Source organism: Bicyclus anynana, chromosome 26 (genome assembly GCF_947172395.1).
Source record: "Bicyclus anynana chromosome 26, ilBicAnyn1.1, whole genome shotgun sequence".
NCBI lineage: Eukaryota > Metazoa > Arthropoda > Insecta > Lepidoptera > Nymphalidae > Bicyclus > Bicyclus anynana.
The window spans coordinates 2,808,760-2,832,803 of record NC_069108.1 but is presented as its reverse complement, the minus strand read 5'-3'; the positions used below and the strand labels follow the sequence as shown (position 1 = coordinate 2,832,803).

The following is a 24,044-nucleotide window of genomic DNA, read 5'->3' as shown; positions in this document are numbered from 1 at the left end:
TGGTCAAAAACGTTGGCATGTTGGCACGTACTATTTATTAAAAACATGTAAATTGAAATGCGGCGGCGTCGTTGCAACGCGACAACAAATCGTTCGGTGTAACAAAAAAGTGGAAGGCTGTTTTGCCAAAGTTGATACATTTGAATATACGCGCTCGCGCGCTTACAAGTTAGCCCGCTTCACTTCCGCCACTTCTCGCCATCAGGCGAGATTGATTTTAACAAAAAAAATTAATCGACTTCAAAGACTCTAAACAGCGAAAAATAATATCGTACCTATGTCTTTTCTATTGATCGGTTTGAAGGCGGTGCTATATGCCAAATAGGCTCTTGAAGTTTATTTTGTTTTTGAATGGACATAGGAATTATGTTATTTTCACTTTTTAGAGTAATGTCAGATACATTACTCTAAAAAGTGAAAAACAACATATTTTGTTAAAAAGATTTTAAATTTTTCATTTTAGCGTGTTTTAACATAGTGACCGTTAACGAAACAGTATGGGCAATTTCGTTCACTTATTTCAGTCATTTTAGTTTTAACAACAAAATACTTAACCGATTTTCATGAAAAGGAAATAGGACTAATCTAAACCCTTTTAAAGAAAAAAAAAATAACTGTTAAAATAATTTTAAAAATAAAGTAAAGAAATTATGAGGTAACTACTATTTAAAAAAACATTTAAAAAAACTAACGCGTCGAATTGAGAACCATCTCCTTTTTTTGATCGGTGAATAAAATATATGATAATTGGAAAATTATGGCACGGGTTTAGATAAAAGCTTTAAAATCCTCATTGATATCCAAATCTGATATACCTAATATAGAGTAAGATTCCAGAGCTATCTGAAACAGCTTATTTTCACAAAGATGAAACCTTAGGTTTTCATTAGCGTCTCATGTGCTTTGAATACTTTCGTCTTTGTGCATCAGCCATGTGAATTTTAGCTGTGTACCACTTTTTAGTTACCTTTCTCACCTGGTACCTGTTTACTGAAAACCTAAGGTTTCATCTTTGTCACAATAAGCTGTGTCTGACTGCTTTGAGATCTTGGTATAGTAGGTAAGTATATGCATGGCAATGTATAAAAGGCTTGTTTTTATTACATCCATCAAAACTAGTTAACTATTAACCTTAGCCTTAGTCTTACATACTTATGTATCCAATTTAATACCGGCTACATCAACGAAAAAAGACTATACAATGGCTTTTGAAGCTTTTAAAAAAAATAATTTACCATTATCCTTAATTGATTATAAGTTAACTGTTAGATAATGGCATATTTTATCTCTTTCTAGGCGAAGTTAACGAGATCTCCACGCTAATGCGGAAAGCGGAGGACACGCAAACACTCGAGTGTAAGAAATGTAAGGAGTTCTTCAAAACCAATTCAGAACTTCGTCAACACAACATTTATGTCCACTTGAAGAAGTCACGCCCCCAGCATAGCTGCTGTCATATATGCAATATGAAAGTGAACGCACGTGACAGAGCGTCTCACATGGAGGCAGAACACGGACGACCAGCGCCAACTTGCGGCGCTTGTGGCAAAAAGTTCAACTTTCCGTCAGAAGTTATGCGTCATGAAAAACGTTGTCAATCCAGACAAAACTTTAAATGCGATAAATGCAATCACGCATGCATAAACGCAAAACAGTTAAAATTGCATAAAAAGATCCACGATGAAGAAAGACAGTTTGTCTGCGATGTATGTAAGAAATCGTTTAAGGGAAAGGATATATTATCGAGGCATATGTTGTTGCATTCGAATATACGCCCTTATGTGTGTCCTGATTGTGGGCAGGCGTTTACTCACAAGTCACATTTGCACTGTCACCTGACTAGAAAACATCCTGGAGTGAAGTCGGGCGTGAAAGGTAAATAATTGTGTTTGTTTAAATTTATGCTAGTTTTATTGACTTGTTGAGATCTTTATCTATCTTTATTGTAATAAGAGAGCAGAAATCGAATGTCTGTACATTGTACAAAATTAAAAAAAACGATTTGATTCGATCAGAAATGAGCAACACAAAAGTATTGTTTTTAATTTTCTTGCCTGTCTGTATGTATGTCCACGTTATTTTCTGGTTCAATTAGACGGATTTTCATCATTTGCCTTAACCGGTAGACGCCGGTAGGTGGGTATAGTCAGAAACTATACCCATCATTTGTCGTAGCAGGTAGACGCGTCGAATATTCCCAACATATGTCTTAATAGGTAGACGCTCCAAATATTCCCAGCATTTGTCATAGCAGGTAGATGCTCCAAATATTCTCATAATTTGTCGTAGCAGGCAGACTTTCCGAATGTTCCCATTATATGTCGTAGCAGGTAGAAATACCGAATATTCCCATCATTTGCCTTAGCATGTAGATGCTCCGCGCTTCACATATTGCCATAATTAGTAGCTAGACGCTCCAAATTTCCCACCATTTGTCGTATTCCAAACATATTTTGTCGTTGTAGGTAGAAGATCCAAACATTCCTATCATTGATCATAGCAGGTAAACGATATAGCAGATAGAATATTTCCATTTTATTTTGGCGTTATAGGTAGACGCTCTGAACATACCCATCATTTGTCCTAGCAAGTATACGCCCCGAATGTTTCCAACATTTTCGTATCCTTTGTTCTGTCCATACAAAGTTTTGGCGACCCACCAGGTGGACTGACGACATCAAGCGAGTGGCAGGGATTCGCTGGATGCAGGTGGCTCAGTATCGTGATGTTTGGAAGTCCCTACAAAAGGTCTATGTCCTGCAGTAGACGTCCATCGGCTGATATGATGATGATGATGATATATATGATATGTGGAGTTTCTTAGATATCCAAGACTAATAAATCAAAAGATTAAAAGCAAATAGTACATTATATAAGAACCTGTTGTATAATAGAGGATCTTGAGTGTATTTTCTAAACTTTTTGGCTCTTTAACTCTTAAAATAACGGAATCTTTTATCTCTTTCCAGCCGAGGATAGCGAAATCATGACTCTAAAGCGAAACCAGGATGGCACCCGAAGCTTTATGTGCAATAAATGTAAGAAGTGCTACAAAACCAGCAGTCTAGTCCGCGTACACAACACTACAGTCCACTTGATGGTTCGTCAAGAGCATCGCCCTTGTAAAATATGCAACGTACTTGTGAAGATAAGTGAAAGAGGATCTCACATGGAGGCTGTACACGGAATACCAGCGCCGACTTGCGGTGCTTGCGGCAAAAAGTTCAACAGGCCATCCTTTCTTTTGAGACATCAAAAACTCTTTCACATGGGAGAGAGAGATTACAAATGCGACAAATGCGATTACGCAAGCCCAACTGCCTACCATTTGAATGAGCATAAAATGATCCACGAGGAAGCGAGGCCGTTTGTCTGCGAAGTGTGTAACAAACCTTTCAAGTGGAAGGGCGTTTTGCAACGGCATATGTTGATACATTTGAATATACGCCCCCACGTTTGTCCTGTTTGTGGACAGGGTTTTATACAGAAGCCGAGTTTGCGGAACCATATTGGTAGAAAACATCCTGCGGTTGATTTAAAATAATCAAATATATTGCGAAATGAAATATATTCTAACTGTTTTGTTTTTGTATTTGTAAATAAAAGTTCATGGCATGGTTCCTTGATTTTCTTTTACTTTTATAACCAACATTTTTAGTTTCTCTTTCTAGACGAAAGGGGAATGCCCATTCCCGTCCCAGGCCTTACCTGAACTTATTTATATATAAAAAAGTCTTGATAGTTCTACTATAACAATGAAGTCATTACTTTATCAAAAAAAGTTTGCTACAACGTTTTACGACATTTTTAATTCATCTTTAATTTGTCCACAACGGGGAGAAACTAAGATCGTTGATCATACAGCTTGAGTTTTACGATATTGTTTGAGGGCTTATGATTGGTTTGTTTGTTAGTTTTCTTGTTTGTTAAACTTGTTGGTAACAGAAAAAAATAATACAGCTTTAAATGTTACTTCCCCGCTTTGGTACATCGACGAACATTTTTCCCTAGAAGAGTGATGAAAAAATATAGTTTTCTTCATGAAACATACGTTTATTAAGCCAATTATTTAATCAGATCCTTATTTATACATCATATTATCATCTCCATATACTTTTATGGGGGAGTATACTGGGTTTCCTGGGCCGGTGGGCATTCCCATTTAAAACATTAGAACATTAAAAAGATACTCGTTAACTGTAAAAAAATGGTATTTCTTAATTAACTAATACTAATTGGAAATAGGGATATTACAGTCATTTTACAATAATCACGACCTTCTAAATTCGCGGCATTTATCGTAATAGTCTGGTATACATGCATTCAATCAAGCTATTTCAGTAGGGGTTAGCCTCCGTTCAATATCACTTTCACACTTCTCCGTCTTTCGTAAATATAGAACTCAGACATAAAAATTCTTTTACTTTTTCCACTTGTATATCTATCAAAATACAAACCACATTTTCGGGAATTGCTAATATTTGTCTATCTTCTTCAATAACGTGAAAGGGGTGTGGATTTTCATCCTCCTCTTATCCTTCACCTTTTATCATTTGACTACAGTCTCATCGTATCAGGTGAGACTGTAGTCGAAGGCTATAATAAAAAAACAAAAACAGAAATAACAACGTGAAATTTTCATTTTAATATTTATGAAGTATCTATTTCTTTTATTTCAATTCACACGTTGAGATATTGAAAAAAATATTTTTTTATTTTTCATTTTTCGAACGAACGAATCCATTCCAACAAAATTGTAGGCTTTGTAAGGTAACAGGTTTTTCAGGTCCAGATCTTTTTGATATTTTCTATGGAATACAACGATATTTTTTGATGGAATATCATGAATTCAAAGCCCATAAAGTTATCTAACAAAAAAATATTTAACGGTGATATCGAAAAATTACCGAGAAACTAAGTGACTGCCGACTTGGTCTATTTAATTGCTATTTTTACCTATAAAATTATCTGGGAGTTTTAAAAATAGGTATATTTGTAGATTTAGAGTAGTTATTTTGCATAACTACTCTTTACTACTAAAAAAAACATATTCGTCGAACCTTCTCCTATTTTTGAAGTCGGATAAAAATACTACTAGCCTCAATATAAATAGTCGAACTATTAATCATAAAATTAACGTATCATCAAAATATCGGTAATAATTACATTGGCATTTAAGCACCTGGATATCTGTATTATTTAATACAGTTTACTCTTTTAAACATTAGTCCAGTAATTTTAGGCATTTTATACCCCAATCTGGGGAAAAATTCCTAGTGAGCTGAATTTTTGTATACACCTTTATTACGGCGTTATTATGAAGTTGTGAAAAATCGACATCGATATCGTGCCGGCTAAAAAAATTACAGAGGTCAAAAGGTCACGAAAATCAGTTTTTTGCAAATATTTCGCGACCTATTGCTCGGACGTCAATAGAGGTCATTATAAAAATTGTTCCTCATAAAATTGTCTACAAAAAATGTCTCTTATAGTTTTTCTGTAAAATTAACGGTTTTCCGATCATAGTGCTGAGAAAGCGGCAAGAATGCACTCACATACGGTATTGTTAGTAATGTTTGTAAATGTCTCTAAATCTTTTATTTTACATTTAGATGTTTCCAGAAAGATATATTTATCGTATTGGGGTTTAGGTTTTTAGTAAGACGTACTATATCTCATTCTAATGACCGTCAATGGCAGATGTTTCGTATTTCATTGTTCCGAGACCCGTCCCTTTATACCTGCTACTGCCAGTCAGACTGAGTATACTCATAGCACGCACTCAAATACTTGATCAATCTACATCAATTTTTTTCAAAAAACCAGGAAAAAACAATGCTGAAACAAAAATATACTCGACTGATAGCCTCAACAAGTATCCACATTGCAAAAAAAATATTCTGTTTCTGCATGCCATGACCGGATGCGATACAACTTCAGCACTTTTTGGGAAAGGAAAATTGAAAGTCATGAAGATGTTTGAAAAAAGACCCGATATAAACAATTGTACAGAAATATTCCAACAAGAAAATTGCTCTCGAGATGTCATTGTCAATACTGGAATACATTTTCTACTAGCTGTATACGGTGTTCCAAAATCAGAAAATTCAATTGATAATTACAGATAATTATCAATTGAATTTTCTGATTTTGACCTTCATTACCACCTACTTCTTTAGCTCAACAGCATATTTTTCGAGCATATTACCAAATACAAACCTGGCTAGGAAGAGACATCGATCCAGAACAGTGGGGTTGGGAGTTAAAAAATGAAAAGCTGCATCCAATAATGACTTTATTACCACCAGCACCCGATGAACTACTGAATACAATCTTTTGTAATTGTACAAAAGATTGTGGCGGCAAATGTGGATGCAAAAAAATTGGATTGAGATGCTCAAAAGTTTGTGGGCATTGCCGCGGCCAGTCATGCTTAAACGCCGAGTCAACGAATGATGAAAATGATGAAGATGTAGATTTAAATCAAGAAATAACTCCACTTGACATTTTGTCAGTAGCCAATAACGATAGTGAAGCTGAAAATATTGACAATGAATAAAAAAAAATTATTCGCAAAAATTTATTTTTTTCGGTATTTTTCAAAATTTTGATAAAAAAATATTAATTGTTAATTAAAATAAACTTTCATTATATATCATGGATTATGCCTACGGGGGAAACCATGTAAAAAACGCGCCTTGCATTCTACCTCGAAGGTGGTGAGGAAACGAGTGCATCGTCACAATATAGTCGCTTTCTCAGCGCTATGATCGGAAATCCGTTAATTTTACAGAAAAACTATAAGAGAAATTTTTGTAGACAATTTTATGAGGAACAATTTTTATAATGACCTCTATTGACGTCCGAGCAATAGGTCGCGAAATATTTGCAAAAAACTGATTTTCGTGACCTTTTGACCTCTGTAATTTTTTTAGCCGGCACGATATCGATGTCGATTTTTCACAACTTCATAATAACACCGTAATAAAGGTGTATACAAAAATTCAGCTCACTAGGAATTTTTCCCCAGATGAAACCTAAAATAACTGGACTACATTTGATTGTGAAACCATATTACTACGGAATTACTGATAAATGATAAATTTACATTATATTAATAATTTACTTACTGAGTTCCTATGTAATGATTTGGATTCAATTCGGTCTGTTGTAAAAATTGGAGTCCCTCAAGGATCTATACTAGGACCATTTCTTTTTCTCATTTAGATTAATGACCTTCCTTATGATATAAGGATAATCATGAGATAGTTTTGTTTACAGGTTGTGTGTCACTTGTGTTTAAAATTAATAGAGGAAAATCACGATCAATAAAAAAAAGCAATCTATATACAAAGTGTATATGGGAGGTCAAACTATAATGCACTGGGCAACCACGAAGTACGCGTCTAACACCTTGGTTTATATATCTTGGTATACCTACATAGATGACTACCATTTTGATTCAACTTACTTGCCGGGGTATATATCTTTATTTTCTTAAAATTAATATTTAAATGATAATCTCTAATATGTTTAAACAACAATTTGTTTATTTTTATCCTCATCTAACTATACCTTTTGTTATGATTTACTTATCTATATTTAGCAAACTTCTATTTAAGTTTTACTTTTTAGTCGTACCTACTTGTCTCCTATTATAATGAGTTTTGATGAATCTTACTTTAGTTTATTCTTATTAATCACTATACCAAGCAAACAAATAAATTGAGCATCCCATTCTGTTTCTAGGTACGGTTATATACGGCGACTTCACGCGCAACCTGGAGGCGGACGGCTCGGAGAGTTTCAAATGCAACGTCTGCAACAACGTGTACAAGAAGCGCACATCCTTCACACAACACTACAAACACGTGCATCTGAAGAAACGCCCTAAGCTCCGCGGCTGCCATCTCTGCGACGTCAAAGTACCAGGCCACATGCGCGCATTCCACATGGAATCCCACGGGCTACCAGCGCCATCTTGCGGCGCTTGTGACAAAAAGTTCGCTTTCCCCTGGCAGGTGCTGCACCATCAGAAATTCTTCCACATGGGCGAGAAACAGTTCCGCTGTGATACATGCAATTTGAATTTCGAATACAAACGCCAGTTGGACCACCACAACATAAAGCATACGCCGTTGAAGCCTTTCAAGTGTGAGGTTTGTGATAAAAGCTTCCGTTGGAGGAACAATTTGAAGAAACACATGATGATCCATTTGAATATTAGGCCTCATGTGTGCAAGCACTGCCAGGAGGCCTTCGTGCAGAGCAGCAGTTTGAGCTACCATTTGAAGACCAAGCATCCTGAGATGGAATAAACACATGAAAAGAAGTAATAGACGAATCTGATGACATGCGTTTTAATCAATGGAATTTGTTTGAACATGCTGGAATTGATTCTTTTGGTCCTAATTTGAAAAATAAAATATGTATAGTCCGATGCAAAATTTATGACGTCACGGAAATTAGCTGCGAATGTTGCTACACGCAGGTAATAATATCAGATCAAGACGCGTGTGGCATGCGCCTACGTTACCGCTGATACCTAAAATCTTGTATTGCGCAGCTTAAAGCTTGCATCCGACTATATTAAAGCAATGGAATCCGAGTGTCATGTACATTATTTTTGTCCGGCTATCGCTCGGTAATAGTGGTCTAGTTTGAATTATTAAACGACTATTCGTTTTTAGTTTTTATAGGTACGAGTATATTAAGCTATTTCTGGAGCAACATAACATTAGGGTTTCAAAAACCATAAATCTTCTTAACATAAGCCTTGACTTTAAGATGAAAATCAAGCATCCTGAGATGGAATGAATATACTATTTCAGGGGCAACATAACATTAGGTTTTGAAAAAGCGTAAATCTTCTGTAATAGCTTGGACATTCAGATGAAGACCAATCATCCTGACATGGAATGAATTAAGCAATTTCTGGAGCAACATAACATTAGGGTTTCAAAAACCATAAATCTTCTTAACATAAGCCTTGACATTCAGATGAAGACCAAACATCCTGAGATGGGATGAATGTACTATTTTAGGGGCAACATAACATTAGGGTTTGAAAAAGCATAAATCTTCTGTAATAGTCTTAACATTCAGATAAAGACCAATCATCCTGAGATGGAATGAATTAAGCAATTTCTGAAGCAACACAACATTAGGGTTTGAAAAAGCATAAATCTATTGTAATAGCTTGGACAGTCAGATGAAGATCAAGTGTCCTGAGATGGAATGCATTAAACTATTTCTGGAGAAACATAACATTATTTTGTAATAGCTTGGGCTTTCAAATGAAAAACCAAGCATCCTGAGATGGGATTAATCCGCAGCCCAAACTCCATATAAGGCTATTTACCTAAGGCGTACTTACCTACGAGTAAGGTAAGATTAGTCTGACAAACCTTCAATTAACCTAAGGTAGGTCACGACACAGTTTTAACTTTTTTGGGATCACCGTCAAGTTTTGTTTATGTACCCTGTGCCTAGAGTTGCCAGGTGTCCGGATAAAGTCAGTCATAGTTAGGTTTTATATTTCGTGTCCGGCCGAAATCAACGGTGTCCGGCTTGTCCGGCTTTGTTAGGCTTTACATTTAGCAAATGAGCCAACGACGAGTGTGTGTGGGAACAAAATTTACGGTAATAATTTTAAATGATACATAACTTGATACGTAAAAAACATTGTCGTTCCTATTAATACTGATGAACACAAAATCCTCAATAATGTAGACTGTCCGGCCTTTTTACCCAAATGTCAGGCCTAAGTGGCTGGAATGTCCGGCTTTTAATTTCTTGGACCTGGCAATTCTACATGTGCCTGTAGCAATGGCAGGTCGATTCTCTTTCTACAATCGCTAACGCTTCGAAAACTAAAACAATGTACGGGAATGACAGATCTGATCGATAATTTTATCACGTGACCTTTCGATAACAAATGTCATCACCATACATATTTCAATATTCGAAGCGTTTGCGATTGTAGAAAGAGAATAGACGCGCCACATGGCTACAGACCCTGTTTTTGAACTGTTAAAAAAAACTTTTTTTTAAGTAATGTCTGCCCTTCGCAGGTCCATTTGCGGCGAAAACAAAACTTTAATTACATGTCGTGCGATTTTCTGTCAAATTCAAATCGAATTATTTATTTCAAGAAGACTTGTTTAAAAGCACTTTTGTAATGTCAGATGATAAGTTAATACAGTCGAAAAGTTAAAAATTATAGTTACGAGTGTTCCTCTTTTTTTCTATTTACTTCTCTGTCTACGGCTTCATCTGTTTCGATTAGAACCATCGAGTCCAAGTATATGTATTTTGCGACTTAAATTTAATTTGTCTTTTTGTCAAATTCAAAACACTTTCAATTAGACTATATATGGATTATATTATTAGACTTACTTTACAAACAATTTTGATAATATTTTACGAGTGCTCTTCTTTGTCTATTTACTTCTCTCACTACGGGTATTCACCTGTTTCGATTGAAACGCCGATGTGTACGGGTCGACTTTATGTCAACCATTTAGCGTTGTAACTTAGATTTACTTATAGATTTGTTTAAAAAATAATTTAGTTATAGTAATCCGATATGTATAGATCCCGACAAGTAAGTTGAACCAGAATAACAGTTGTCTACGAAGTACACACATAAACAAAAATGTAATGGCAGGCGTCCACAGATCCGCAAGTTACTTAAAACAGCCTTAAAGTACGATTATTAATTCCAGTCAGTAAATGACAAGTGCAACTGTCACTGAAATGTCATTTTAGTGACTGGAATTAATAATCGTATTTAAAACTAGCTGACGCCGCGCGGTTTCACCCGCGTGGTTCCCGTTCCCGTAGGAATATGGAGATAATATATAGCCTATAGCTTTCCTCGATAAATAGGCAATAACTAACACTGAAAGAATTTTTCAAATCGGACGAGTAGTTCCTGAGATTAGCGCGTTCAAACAAACAAACAAACTCTTCAGCTTTATAATATTAGTAGGTATATATTAATCGTACATATGATTAGTAATAATAATCGTACAATTGTGTTTTTCGGGTATATGTAACGTATGACATGGCCGATTGCGTTTTGGCTCGTATTGTCAAGAAAATATTTAAAAATTGTAATTTTTATGCAGGTCAGAGAAATATGATAATTTATTTACAGTCTAGTATAACGATAATAAACAATTTAAAAAATCGGACTAACTTACCTAGTGACGTCCGATCTCCAATAGGGATGATGACAGTTTTTTAAATTGTATATATATTAAGAGTATACTAATAGCAAAGCAATTTTGTAAAAGTAACAGGGTATCTGCGATCATTACTTTCGGAGCTACAGGGATTTAAAGAGTCATATTTGCGGCGCTGCCGCGGATCCCTAAAAAACGCCCCATACAAAATGGCTCGAAAAAATGACGTCATAGGCAATGTAATGATCGTTAGATTTGTATGCGCGTTCAAACAAAATTACTAATATCTTTGTTATTTGTGCGTTTATGTTTATAGTTCATTAATTGAAAAATGTCACATTTAATGTAAGGAAGCTAAAACTGTATGAATTTTCATCTAATTACGATAAAAAAAATTTTAGTAGTTTTTGAAATTTTATAATCTCATTTTTTGCAAATATCCAGACAATCTTTGCTTTTTATGTATAAATTAGTTAACATTGACCCTATTTACCCGAATGTATCATAAAAATCAATATATTCAAACCTAGTCATCATCCCCATTGTGTTTTCGGGTATACGTGACGTCATGACATGGCCGATTGCGTTTTGGCTCGTATTGTCAAGAAAATATTTAAAAATTGTAATTTTTGTGCAGGTCAGAGAAATATGATAATTTATTTAAAATCTAGTATAACGATAATTTTAACGCGTAATCCGTGGTTGCTTGGTACCTACATTAAAGATGACAAATCATTGAAAATTTCGTTCGCGCTTGTAATGGCGTCAACTTGTTGCTATGGTAACTCGTGGCATCTCACCGTACGTCGCTAACACACGAAAATATATTACTGAGCATAGTTCAACTTACATGCCGGTTACTATACCTAGTAAGTAATTATTTTGTTTTGAAAATAAACGTATTATGTATACTATTCACAAGATCTTTTTATTTTTATCTTCATCATCAAGAACCCATATTCGGCTCACTATTGAGTATGAGTCTCCTTTTAGAATGAAAGGGATTAGGCCTTAGTCCTCCACGCTGGCCCAACGTGGATTGGCAGACTTCATACACGTTGAAAATTAACACTGTTTTACTATAGAACTTCCAAGAAGGTAGGTATGGAATGGCCAGAAAAATTTAAAAAAATGAATTGAAAAAAAAATATCATCATCCTATCAGCCGATGGAGTCCACTGCAGGACATAGGCCTTTTGTAGGGACTTCCAAACATCACGATACTGAGCCACCTACATCCAGCGAATACCTGCGACTCGATTGATGTCGTCAGTCCACCTGGTGGCCTTTTCACTAATTTGGTCTTTAAACCTATTAAAATAAACATCCAACAAACTGAGAGATGTCATCTGCTTACCGAATGATATCCACGAAAGCTTGTCAGTAGCTTAGACTATTTTTGGGAGGCTTGGGAACTCTTTACAGGACGAAAACGATGAAATATCGATTCTATAGCAACAGTTTTTTATAAACGCGTTAAATCATTGATTCTTGATCTTTGACAGAGGGGTAACGGTTATATCGCGAAGTTTTCCGAATGCTGCCCAGCCAGTTGCATTCGGCGGTTCACCTCTTTCTCAAAATTGGACGTTTAAATGGTGAAATTGTCATTGCCATTTTAAATGGTGAAATTGTCATTGCCAAATTGGCAAGATACATTTACCATCTACATCTACCGACCACCTGTATATATAATGCATGTATCTGCAAATAAATAAATTGATTGATTAACTGGACCTAATGTCCTAGGTACTCATATACGTCGTTTCACTCTCTCGTCTTCGTCGTCTTCGTCTACAATAATTTCAAGTGCAGCATTCTCAACTATAACTGGGTGATGCGATGCATGATCATTACACTATTATTACTTATTTTCGTTTTGGCCTTGTTTTTGACATTTTCAGGCCCACACGGTTGCATGAAGCATGTTTAAGGTCATACAAAATGTAGAGTCTGCCATGATGACTACATAAATACGAATCTACATTTATTTATTTCTCATCTCTCCTTATTCCAGTATTCAAAGCGCCACAATGCGAAAATCATAGCAGCAGTATAAACCTTATATTTTAGAGAATAGGTACCTATTATAGATAAATATTCTGTGCACACATCTGAAACATCTTAAAAACGTTTAACTTTAAATCTTTTCAATAACATTAAAAAAATAATATAAAATAATGCCTACCTTATTAAAATACAATTTTTCACATTACAGGCAAGTATGCAGAGGCGTACACTGTTCGCACCGCGGCGGACGGCAGCGCGGAGTACGCGTGCAAGCACTGCCCGGGCGTGTTCCGCTCCAACAACTGCTTCTCGCAGCACTACAAGCAGGTGCACCTCAAGGAGCGGCCCAAGCTGCGCGCCTGTCACTTGTGTGACGTCAAAGTGCCAGGTAACTGTTGCTTGCTTGCGTCAAATACGCTACAGCGTACACTGTTCGCACCGCGGCGGACGGCAGCGCGGAGTACGCGTGCAAGCACTGCCCGGGCGTGTTCCGCTCCAACAACTGCTTCTCGCAGCACTACAAGCAGGTGCACCTCAAGGAGCGGCCCAAGCTGCGCGCCTGTCACTTGTGTGACGTCAAAGTGCCAGGTAACTGTTGCTTGCTTGCGTCAAATACGCTACAGCGTACACTGTTCGCACCGCGGCGGACGGCAGCGCGGAGTACGCGTGCAAGCACTGCCCGGGCGTGTTCCGCTCCAACAACTGCTTCTCGCAGCACTACAAGCAGGTGCACCTCAAGGAGCGGCCTAAGCTGCGCGCCTGTCACTTGTGTGACGTCAAAGTGCCAGGTAACTGTTGCTTGCTTGCGTCAAATACGCTACAGCGTACACTGTTCGCACCGCGGCGGACGGCAGCGCGGAGTACGCGTGCAAGCACTGCCCGGGCGTGTTCCGCTCCAACAACTGCTTCTCGCAGCACTACAAGCAGGTGCACCTCAAGGAGCGGCCCAAGCTGCGCGCCTGTCACTTGTGTGACGTCAAAGTGCCAGGTAACTGTTGCTTGCTTGCGTCAAATACGCTACAGCGTACACTGTTCGCACCGCGGCGGACGGCAGCGCGGAGTACGCGTGCAAGCACTGCCCGGGCGTGTTCCGCTCCAACAACTGCTTCTCGCAGCACTACAAGCAGGTGCACCTCAAGGAGCGGCCCAAGCTGCGCGCCTGTCACTTGTGTGACGTCAAAGTGCCAGGTAACTGTTGCTTGCTTGCGTCAAATACGCTACAGCGTACACTGTTCGCACCGCGGCGGACGGCAGCGCGGAGTACGCGTGCAAGCACTGCCCGGGCGTGTTCCGCTCCAACAACTGCTTCTCGCAGCACTACAAGCAGGTGCACCTCAAGGAGCGGCCCAAGCTGCGCGCCTGTCACTTGTGTGACGTCAAAGTGTCAGGTAACTGTTGCTTGCTTGCGTCAAATACTCAGAAGCGTGCAGTAGATACTATGCAAACTTTATGACGTATCGGAACATTGAGTGGCTAAAGATGTAATGCAAAATTTTAGGTATCAGCGTCGACGTTTTTCCTTTATGTTTTAAGCTAGCCTACAGGGATAAAAATGTCACCGTCACCGTCACCGTCACCGTCGCCGTCGCCGTCATCGTCATCATCACCGTCACCATCACCATCACCATCACCATCATCATCACCATCATCACCATCACCATCCCCATCGTCATCATCATCATCATCATCATCATCAATATTATCATCATCATCATCATCGTCATCATCATCATCATCATCATCATCATCATCATCAATATTATCATCATCATCATCATCATCATCGTCATCATCATCATCATCGTCATCATCATCATCATCAATATCACCATCATCATCATCATCAATATCATCATCATCATTATCATCATCAATATCATCATCATCACCATCAATATCATCATCATCATCATAATCAATATCATCATCACCATCAATATCATCATCATCATCATCATCATCATCATCATCATCATCATCATCATCATCATCATAATCAATATCATCATCATCATCATCATCACCACCACCATCATCATCATCATCATTATCAGTATTCTCATCACCATCACCATCCCCATCGTCATCGTCATCGTCATCATCATCGTCATCATAATCCATCATCATCGTCATCATCATCATCACCATCAATATCATCATCATCATCCATCATCATCATCATCATAATCAATATCATCATCATCATCATCATCACCATCAATATCATCATCATCATCATCATCATCATCATAATCAATATCATCATCATCATCATCATCATCACCATCAATATCATCATCATCATCATCATCATCATCAATATTATCATCATCATCATCATCAGCATCGTCATCATCATCATCATCATCACCATCATTATCATCATCATCATCATCATCATCATAATCAATATCATCATCATCATCATCATCACCATCAATATCATCATCATCATCATCATCATCATAATCAATATCATCATCATCATCATCATCATCATCACCATCAATATCATCATCATCATCATCATCATCATAATCAATATCATCATCATCATCATCATCATCATAATCAATATCATCATCATCATCATCACCACCACCATCATCATCATCATCATCATCATCATAATCAATATCATCATCATCATCATCACCACCACCATCATCATCATCATCATCATCATCGTCATCATCACCATCATCATCATCACCATCATATTATTACAATACAGAAGTGGTGTTATAATAATTAAATAAACAATACGAAAATACATTAATTATCACAATCTACTAACCAAAACAAATAATTATTTTAACAACGTAAAACAATTCCAACACCACAGATCATACTAAATCATTTACATTCATTCATACTCTATTATCTTTGGTTGGTTCCTGACATAAATATAATCTAACAAAGGCATGTTATATTTCCAGGCTACATGCGAGCCTTCCACATGGAACAACACGGTCTACCAGCGCCATCTTGCGGATCGTGTGGCAAAAAATTCGCCTACCCGCACCAAGTGTTGCGTCACCAAAAAACCTACCACATGGGGGAAAGAAACTTCCCATGTAACACATGCAACCTGAAATTCGCCACAAACTACGCTTTGAAATACCATGAAAGAACCCATTCGCCGAACAAGCCATTCTCTTGTGAATATTGCAAGAAGTGCTTCAGATGGAAGAAGAGTTTGAAAACGCACCTCATGATACACTTGGGCGTAAAGAATCATGAGTGCAGTATATGTAAAGCAGCTTTTGTACAACAGAGCAGTTTGAAATATCATCTGACTAAACAACATCCTGGATTACATTATTAAATATTAACTATAAGTTATAAAATTACTGAAGTGTTTTTCTGATACGATGACAGTCTTCTGTATGACGTTTATAATCGGCAAACTTTTAAGAGTGAAGCGAACTGTCACCCGCACCATCCTACATGAAACGAACAGGGCATGTAGCCATGTGACAAGAGAATCGATTCGAAAACTAAAACAATGTATGGGAATCACAGATCCGATCGGTAACTTGATTGATGGCGACGATTGATGATTGATTGATGACACGTGATCTGTCATTAACAAATGTCATTCCCATACATTTTAGTATTTATTTTTATTTTTTTTATTCATAGCCATCCATATGCGGTGCATACACCTCCAACTTTTCAGTTGTGTGCATTTTAAGAAATTAAATATCACGTGTCTCTAACAGTGAAGGAAAAACATCGTGAGGAAACCTGCATACCAGAGAATTATCTTTACACTTTCCGTGGGTGAAGTCTGTCAATCCGCATTGGGCCAGCGTGGTGAACTATTGGCCTAACCCTTCTCATTGTGTGAAGAGACTTGTGCTCAACAGTGAGTCATAAATTGCTAAGATGATGAAGATGAGTGAGAATCATATGTAGGTATATTAATGTTAAGGTTGCTAAATGTAAATAATTATAAACATAATTGTATTAAGTATTATAAGTAAAATAAAATACCGTGTTTATATTTAATTTTTTGTACTGTTTTCTACACCTATATATCTACCTTTATAAAAGAAAGTCGTGTTACTTACCTATATTATTTATAACTCAAGAACGGCAGGAGCGATTTGGATCAAAATTCGTGAAGAGGTAGCTGAGAACCAGGAGAAGGACATAGGATACTTAGGGTAGGGGTAGGGTAATAATCGAAATGTACTACTATAGTTAAATACTAGCAGACGCAGCGCGGTTTCACCCATGTGGTTTCACCCGAAGGAATACAGGGATAAAATATAGCCTTTAGCACTCGGGGATAGTGTAGCTTCCCAACAGTGAAAGAATTTTTTAAATCGGTTCAGTAGTTTCGGAGCCTATTCAATGCAAACAAACGAAAAATATTTTGATAGCTAGCTTAACCTAATAACTAACATACCATGAATGCTGTTGGAGGAATGGTGGCAAAAAAATGGCTGCCGTGCCGCGCTGGACTGCAAAATATTTACTAATAAATAGACATTACTTATTTCTTTATTACTTAGCATCCGGTGGAATCGCCAGTCAAGTTTTAGCAAACTCAAAAGTAATTACAAAAATAAGAAAACTAATGTCGAACAAATGATTCACAACATTTGTCAGGACAACTTAATTAACAAATCAAACTAAGACCCTAGAATGGCAGAGAATGACCTTGAGTGAAGTCACGCACTTGTGAACGTTGTGTGTAGGGTTAAAGAATCCTTTGACTGTTAACAAACACTCCCCTTTTCCACTCAAGTCACTCTCTCCGCCAATCCCAAGTAACCCATAAAGAATTACACAACAAGAGATGTGGACGGCTCGAACGTCACGAGCATACTGAAGCCGTCCGTGCCGCAAGTTGTTGCAACGCGGTGATAACACAAGGGATTCATATCAGCCGATGGACATATGCCTTTTGTAGGGACGTCCAAACATCCTGAGCCACCTGCATCCAGCGAATACCAGCGACTCCCTTGATGTCTTCAGTCCACCTGCTGGGGGGTCGAACAATACTGCGCTTTTTAGTGCGGGGTCGCCATTCCAGCCCCAAAAGGCTAACTTATCTTACATCACAGAATAAAGATGATCCAGAATGAGTCTTTACAAGCAGCGTGGTGAAGCCGGTGAAAATCATAAAAAAAGACGTCACGCGTCTCCTTGAAATCTGCTTAAAAAAACTTTTTTCATAATTTGTATTTCAAAATTTAACACTAACAACAATTGCGTAAATTAATATAATAATCAATAAATTACCAATAAAAAATACACCAATTAATTTCTTAAATTTTTGTGAACAGTTTATAAATTATTTAAAAACAGAAGACGCCATTTTTCTTGAATAATATTGAAAATCACTGATGCGACGCTTCGTGTCGTACTGACTCGAGAATGTATTCGTTTTTGAATTTGTATTTAGAGCGGCTACGACACCGTCGTGTTCCGTACGTTCTATCTGCCTATTATTCTTTAATATGTGTCTTATCTATAATATAAAAATGAATGTATGAAATGTGTTGCTAAGCGCAAATCTCGAGAACGGCTGAACCGATTTGGCTAATTCTTTTTTAAGAATATTCCTTGAAGTACGACGATGGTTTTTACGGAGTTTTTTTAGGGTATTGTAGGGTAGCGGTAGAGTGGGGGTAGGGAAGGGTAGGAGTAGGGGTCAAAGCAAAACTTGACAGGGTTCGCTAGTAATAAAATAAAATAACTTTCTTAACATTCCACTTATCAATTATATAATATTCAAAACATGAACGATTTTTATTAAAAAATCTTTATACGATACAAGATAGAATTTTGATAAATCTTGAAAGACATGTTTTATGGTACTACCTACACACACCAATTTTTTACAAATGTTACTTTAAAAAATATGAAGGACTTTCATGCAAACTTTCAATCCCCGTTTCACCCCCCTCCGATTTAATTTTTGCAACAAAAAGTATCCTATAACCTTTTACGTATATCGTGCCAACTGCCAAGTTTCATTTGAATTCATTTAGTAGTTTCTGCGTGATTCAATAAAAATACGGACAGACATACAGGCAAAAAATAAAAAAAATATTTTAGTCTTTTTGAAACAAACGAGGATTTGGTGTGGACTTGATTTATCAACTTTTTTTTTATTCTATGACAAGTAAACCATATGACTACAATCACATCTGATATTAAGTGAACACTAAATCGCTTGGCGGTTCGTCTTTGCCTTTAGAATTTTTTTTTCTTATTCTTTACAAGTTGGCCCTTGACTACAATCTCACCTGATGGTAAGTGATGATGCAGTCTAAGATGGAAGCGGGCTAACACTTGTTAGGAGGAGGATGAAAATCCACACCCCTTTCGGTTCACGGCATCGTACCGGAACGCTAAATCGCTTGGCGGTACGTCTTTGCCGGTAGGGTGGTAACTAGCCACGGCCAAAGCCTCCCACCAGCCAGATCTGGACAAATTAAGAAAATCTCAATCTGCTCAGCCGGGGATCGAACCCAGGACCTCCGTCTTGTAAATCCACTGCGCATACCACTGCGCCACGGAGGCCGTCTAAACTAACCACGTGGTAACTAACCACGGCAAAAGCTCGCGATAGAGGTACACTTTTTTTTAAAATCTACCCTACAGAGTTGTGCCATGTTTAGATCGCATGTGACTCCTCAAACTACATTTCTGCACGAAAGCCTGCCCGCATTGTTCGCATCCAAACCGACGATCATTTGCGTGTATACGCATATGTTCTCTTAAAGTGTTCTTCCGCGCATACGCCTTTAAACAGATGTCGCATTTGAACTGTCTCAGTCCAGTGTGTTTAGCCATGTGCACCTTCAACGTTGTGGAACTGAAAAACACCATCTCGCACTCTTGGCATTTGTGTTTCCTCTCCAGCAAGTGATCTTTCTTTATGTGCTTCGTCAAATTCCTCTGATCGTTGAATTGTCTATTACAAACCTGACACAGTAGCGAAGGTTCCTTCGCTCCATGTAGTTTAACCATGTGCAGAATCTTCTGTCTGTAATCCATGAATCTTTCGTCGCATATCAAGCATTTACTCCTCTTAGCATCACCTAAATGCACAAGTTTCTGATGGTTACGCAGTTTCTCTTTATTCCCGAAAATTTTCTCACAATCCTTGCATTTCAATTCCTCAGTTGCGTGCCTTTTGACATGGCGTGAATACAACCTTTCTGTGACGAAACCTCTGCCACAAATTGAACAAATGTAATTACTGAAATGCACATTCATGTGTTCGAGTAAATTTTTGAAATTCTGAAACTCTGTGTGACATTCGACGCATTTTAATTTGTCTGTGTCAAACTTGAATGGTATTATTGCACTTTTGAGGTCATCGTAAATGTGAAAATCGTGTTCAATTTTAATGTGATGAACAAATTCTTCTAGTTTCTTCATGCTTTGACTACATAGAGTGCATTTTAAATCGGTTATATCTAGTTTCACGAAGTATTCGAACAGTCTAGCATTTATAACTTTGTTGAATTCTTTGATTTTGTGTTCTTGTAAAAAATGCGTTTTTAGTTCTTGCGGTGTTGGAAATCGTGTTTTACAGAAATGGCATCCATAGCCGAGCGCGTTTTTGTTTCTTATTGGATTGGAATTGGAGTAAAGTAGTATTGTCTTTAGATTGTGTTGGTTTTTCTTTGTTTCCGACGAGATTTTCTCTGGAATTTTCAGTTCTTGCTCCTTTTTTACCTTTTTCTTTGCACCGACTCGGATACCTAAAAGTAAATAGGTTTTTATGTTAGTTAAAATCAATTGCTCAACGAGTCGCGAAGTGATGGGCGGGGCACATTCGTTCGTTGGGGTCTTAAAATGCTGGAACGGCTAGCCCACACTAGAAGCGCAGTGTTGGTCAACCTCCCACCAGGTGGACTGACGACATCAAGCGAGGCACAGGAATTCGCTGGATGCAGGCGGCTCAGGATCGTGATGTTTGGAAGTCCCTACAAAATCTCCTGCAGTGATGATAATTAATAGTTAAACAACATAACAGCCACAATGTACTACAAATTGCGTGGTACATTATCTATTTCCGACGCTCAGAATTTTTCATTACCTGGTAATCCAGTTAGCTACCTATCTTGAGATACATATAACAAGAAATACCAACAAATCGATGTATTTTTTTATAGGTAAGTACGGGAGGTTTGCGTCTGCACTCAGGAAATGTGATAAATCATTTCCTGATTGCAGATGTAAGCCTTGTTGTAAAGTGATAATTGCAATTAGGCTTGCAATATTAATATTTTGTATAACTTAATTATTTTATAATTATCTGTCTGCACTCAACAACCATAGTGTAAGATGTGTCAATGTAATGTCAATGTCATCTTTCATGATTAAAAATATATCTGTGACATCTTTCTCTTCCGTCTAAGCTTTGGTGTAGTGAACTAAATGTAAATCTCTGATCGTTTTAATTAAACTTGACAATTCCACTGTGACTTTTATTTATATTACATTAGTATAACCCTACAGAACTTCAAGAAGCCTTACCTTAGACAATACCTCCACTTTTTAAATCTCTGATATGTTTTCTACAATATTACAAAATTTTACAAAATAGAGACACAGAATGTTTATAAGCTGTGTGGTGAAGCCGGCGAAATCCATGAAAAAACCTTCACGCGTCTCCTTGACATCCGCATAATTTTGCTAACTATCGCAAAACTATTTTTCCATGAAAGAAGTCTCCCAGACGGGGCGCTAATGTCTTAATGGCGTTCATTGTAATTTGGTAATGGCGGTCTTATTGACATTTGTGTAAGGCGCTGTCAATTTTAGTTCAGTATTTAGCCGCGGGACTTCTTTCATGAAAATGTGATGGACCTGCCAATGCATAGCTTAAAGCAATGTGTTAAAAAACATTTACTTAGTCGAGGTTACTACACCATTGTAAGTTCCTCAATGATAAAGATGCTTGGAGGCCGTTGAATCAGTTTCCACCTTCACACAGGAAGTAAAACTATAAGAAATTGTAATGTTGTCATCATTTGTAAATTATAATGTTGTATGATTTTTTTTAAAAGAGCAACTGTTGAGTTTCTTGCCGGTTTCTTCTCAGCAGAACCTGCGGTGGTAGAATCTTTACAAATAGTCAACTGACGTCTCAAAAGTGCTTGTAAATTGAGTTTTGAATTTTGAAAAGGAAAAACTCTACCTAACGGCATTGGTCTATTTACTTCTTTGTCTACGCAATTAAAAATTTTAATAAAAAAAAATACAACCGACTTCAAAACCTAAAAACGTACCCACTAAACTAAAAAGTGAAAAATAACATCATAATATGTTCTACCTGCTGATCAGTATGAAGGCGGTGCTAAGCCGGTGATGTAGTAATTCAAGCCATGTGAGAATACCTTATAGATTTAGTTTTTGCAGACAGTGTTGTTTCATATGGTCCTGTCAGAAATGTCAGACACCCATATAATTTTCGAAAGTTCCCCTCAATTTTTCCAGGATTCCATCATCAGATCTTGACATGATGGCAATGGTACCAAATGGGGACTATACCGTTTCAAACAAAAAAAGAATTTTTGAAATCGGTCCAGGCGTCTTTGAGTAATCGGTGTACATACATAAAAAAAAATACCGACCGAATTGAGAACCTCCTCCTTTTTGAAGTCGGTTAAAAAGTGAAATAAAACAGATTGGTTTGGTTACATTGATGTATTTAATAAATTCACATTGATTATAAACTTATATCTGTTAATGACTAGAATTTAAAAAAAAACTTTGGGTGTTTTTTTACTATTTTAAATAGTTTATATTTATCTATGAGTATGAAATGACCGAAGAATTTTTTTTAAATTTTTTTGCAATAAAAATATTCGCCATTATCTTTTAAATATGACAATTCCCCTCCAACTAGTCGGGAAAGACTGTATTAGGAGTGGGCATTTGAAAAATACTTCGGTCATCTGTGACTTGATTGTAGTCAAGGGGTAACTTGTAAACAATAAAAAAAAAAAAACTATCTTAGTTGAGATCTTTTGAGAACCGTGATAGCCCAGTGGATATGACCTCTGCCTCTGATTCCGGAGGGTGTGGGTTCGAATCCGGTCCGGGGCATGCACCTCCAACTTTTGAGTTATGTGCATTTTAAGAAATTAAATATCACGTGTCTCAAACGGTGCAGAAAAACATCGTGAGGAAACCTGCAAACCAGAGAATTTTCTTAAATTTCTGCGTGTGTGAAGTCTGCCAATCCGCATTGCGCCTGCGTGGTGGACTATAGGCCTAACCCCTCTCATTCTGAGAGGAGATTCGTGCTCAGCAGTGAGTCGAATGCGGATTGGCAGACTGTACACGCGTAGAAAATTCTCAGGTATGCAGGTATCCTCACTATGTTTTTCCTTCACCGTTTGAGACACGTTGAAGGTGCTTGCCTCAAGCTGGATTCGAACCTATGCCTTCCGAATCGAAGGCAGTGGTCATATCAACTGGGCTATCACAATTCTCGTCCTGTAATCTTCCCCCTGGAATTGTAAATTGTAGTAGTAATGAGTTTTTAAAACACAGAGTACCTACACAGAAACGAGGTTTATAACAAACACGACAATTTTTACATTAAATACCTACCTAATGTGACTTTTTATACTAACACTAACTACTAAGCAATAAATAATATTTTTGAGCAAAAGAATATCTTTGGTATCTGACAAGGGTTACATAAAGACGTATGTTAAAAAATAGGATGTTTAAGTAAGCTTAAATGAGATTTTTATGAAACATTCGGGTAAATATAGTCATTATTAACTAATTAATACATAAAATTTTTTATCGTAATTAGATAAAAATTCATACATATTTAGCTTCCATACATTTATG

General features: G+C 37.2%; 5 protein-coding genes across 5 annotated transcripts in view; 4 read left to right on the top strand and 1 right to left on the bottom strand.

Annotated features, from left to right (window-relative positions):
- LOC112047134 (zinc finger protein 320) overlaps positions 1 to 8,401 on the top strand; it is an 86,615-nt gene extending 78,214 nt beyond the window's left edge. Inside the window, exon 6 of the mRNA XM_024084129.2 lies at positions 7,750 to 8,401. Coding sequence (XP_023939897.2) covers positions 7,750 to 8,318 — 569 coding nt within the window. The 3' untranslated portion in view covers positions 8,319 to 8,401. The remainder of the gene's footprint in view (positions 1 to 7,749) is intronic.
- Positions 1,253 to 3,591, top strand: LOC128199562 (zinc finger protein 93-like). The gene is made up of 2 exons (XM_052889650.1): positions 1,253 to 1,875; positions 2,970 to 3,591. The coding sequence occupies exons 1-2, from the start codon at positions 1,323 to 1,325 to the stop codon at positions 3,542 to 3,544; spliced, it is 1,128 nt and encodes a 375-aa protein (XP_052745610.1). The 5' UTR covers positions 1,253 to 1,322; the 3' UTR covers positions 3,545 to 3,591.
- A 4,130-nt stretch (positions 8,402 to 12,531) lies between the features above and the next one.
- LOC128199624 (zinc finger protein 267-like) lies at positions 12,532 to 14,373 on the top strand. Its single transcript, XM_052889858.1, has 6 exons — positions 12,532 to 12,568; positions 13,408 to 13,587; positions 13,623 to 13,787; positions 13,823 to 13,987; positions 14,023 to 14,187; positions 14,315 to 14,373. Exons 1-6 carry the CDS (start codon positions 12,532 to 12,534, stop codon positions 14,371 to 14,373), a joined length of 771 nt encoding a protein of 256 aa, XP_052745818.1.
- A 20-nt stretch (positions 14,374 to 14,393) lies between these two features.
- On the top strand, positions 14,394 to 17,213 carry LOC128199573 (protein krueppel-like). Its single transcript, XM_052889669.1, has 2 exons — positions 14,394 to 14,587; positions 16,139 to 17,213. Exon 2 carries the CDS (start codon positions 16,144 to 16,146, stop codon positions 16,525 to 16,527), a length of 384 nt encoding a protein of 127 aa, XP_052745629.1. The 5' UTR covers positions 14,394 to 14,587; positions 16,139 to 16,143; the 3' UTR covers positions 16,528 to 17,213.
- A 2,604-nt stretch (positions 17,214 to 19,817) lies between these two features.
- LOC128199623 (zinc finger protein OZF-like) lies at positions 19,818 to 20,441 on the bottom strand. Its single transcript, XM_052889857.1, has one exon. It carries the CDS (start codon positions 20,439 to 20,441, stop codon positions 19,818 to 19,820), a length of 624 nt encoding a protein of 207 aa, XP_052745817.1.
- Between the last annotated feature and the right edge of the window lie 3,603 nt (positions 20,442 to 24,044).

Coding starts and splice junctions, on each gene's coding strand:
- LOC128199562 (XM_052889650.1), top strand. CDS start 1,323: ATGCGGAAAGCGGAGGACACGCAAACACTCGAGTGTAAGAAATGTAAG. Junction 1,876..2,969: donor AGTGAAGTCGGGCGTGAAAG/GTAAATAATTGT, acceptor ATCTCTTTCCAG/CCGAGGATAGCGAAATCATG.
- LOC128199624 (XM_052889858.1), top strand. CDS start 12,532: ATGTCATCTGCTTACCGAATGATATCCACGAAAGCTT. Junction 13,788..13,822: donor GTGTGACGTCAAAGTGCCAG/GTAACTGTTGCT, acceptor AATACGCTACAG/CGTACACTGTTCGCACCGCG. Junction 13,988..14,022: donor GTGTGACGTCAAAGTGCCAG/GTAACTGTTGCT, acceptor AATACGCTACAG/CGTACACTGTTCGCACCGCG.
- LOC128199573 (XM_052889669.1), top strand. CDS start 16,144: ATGCGAGCCTTCCACATGGAACAACACGGTCTACCAGCGCCATCTTGC.
- LOC128199623 (XM_052889857.1), bottom strand. CDS start 20,441: ATGAATGTGCATTTCAGTAATTACATTTGTTCAATTTGTGGCAGAGGT.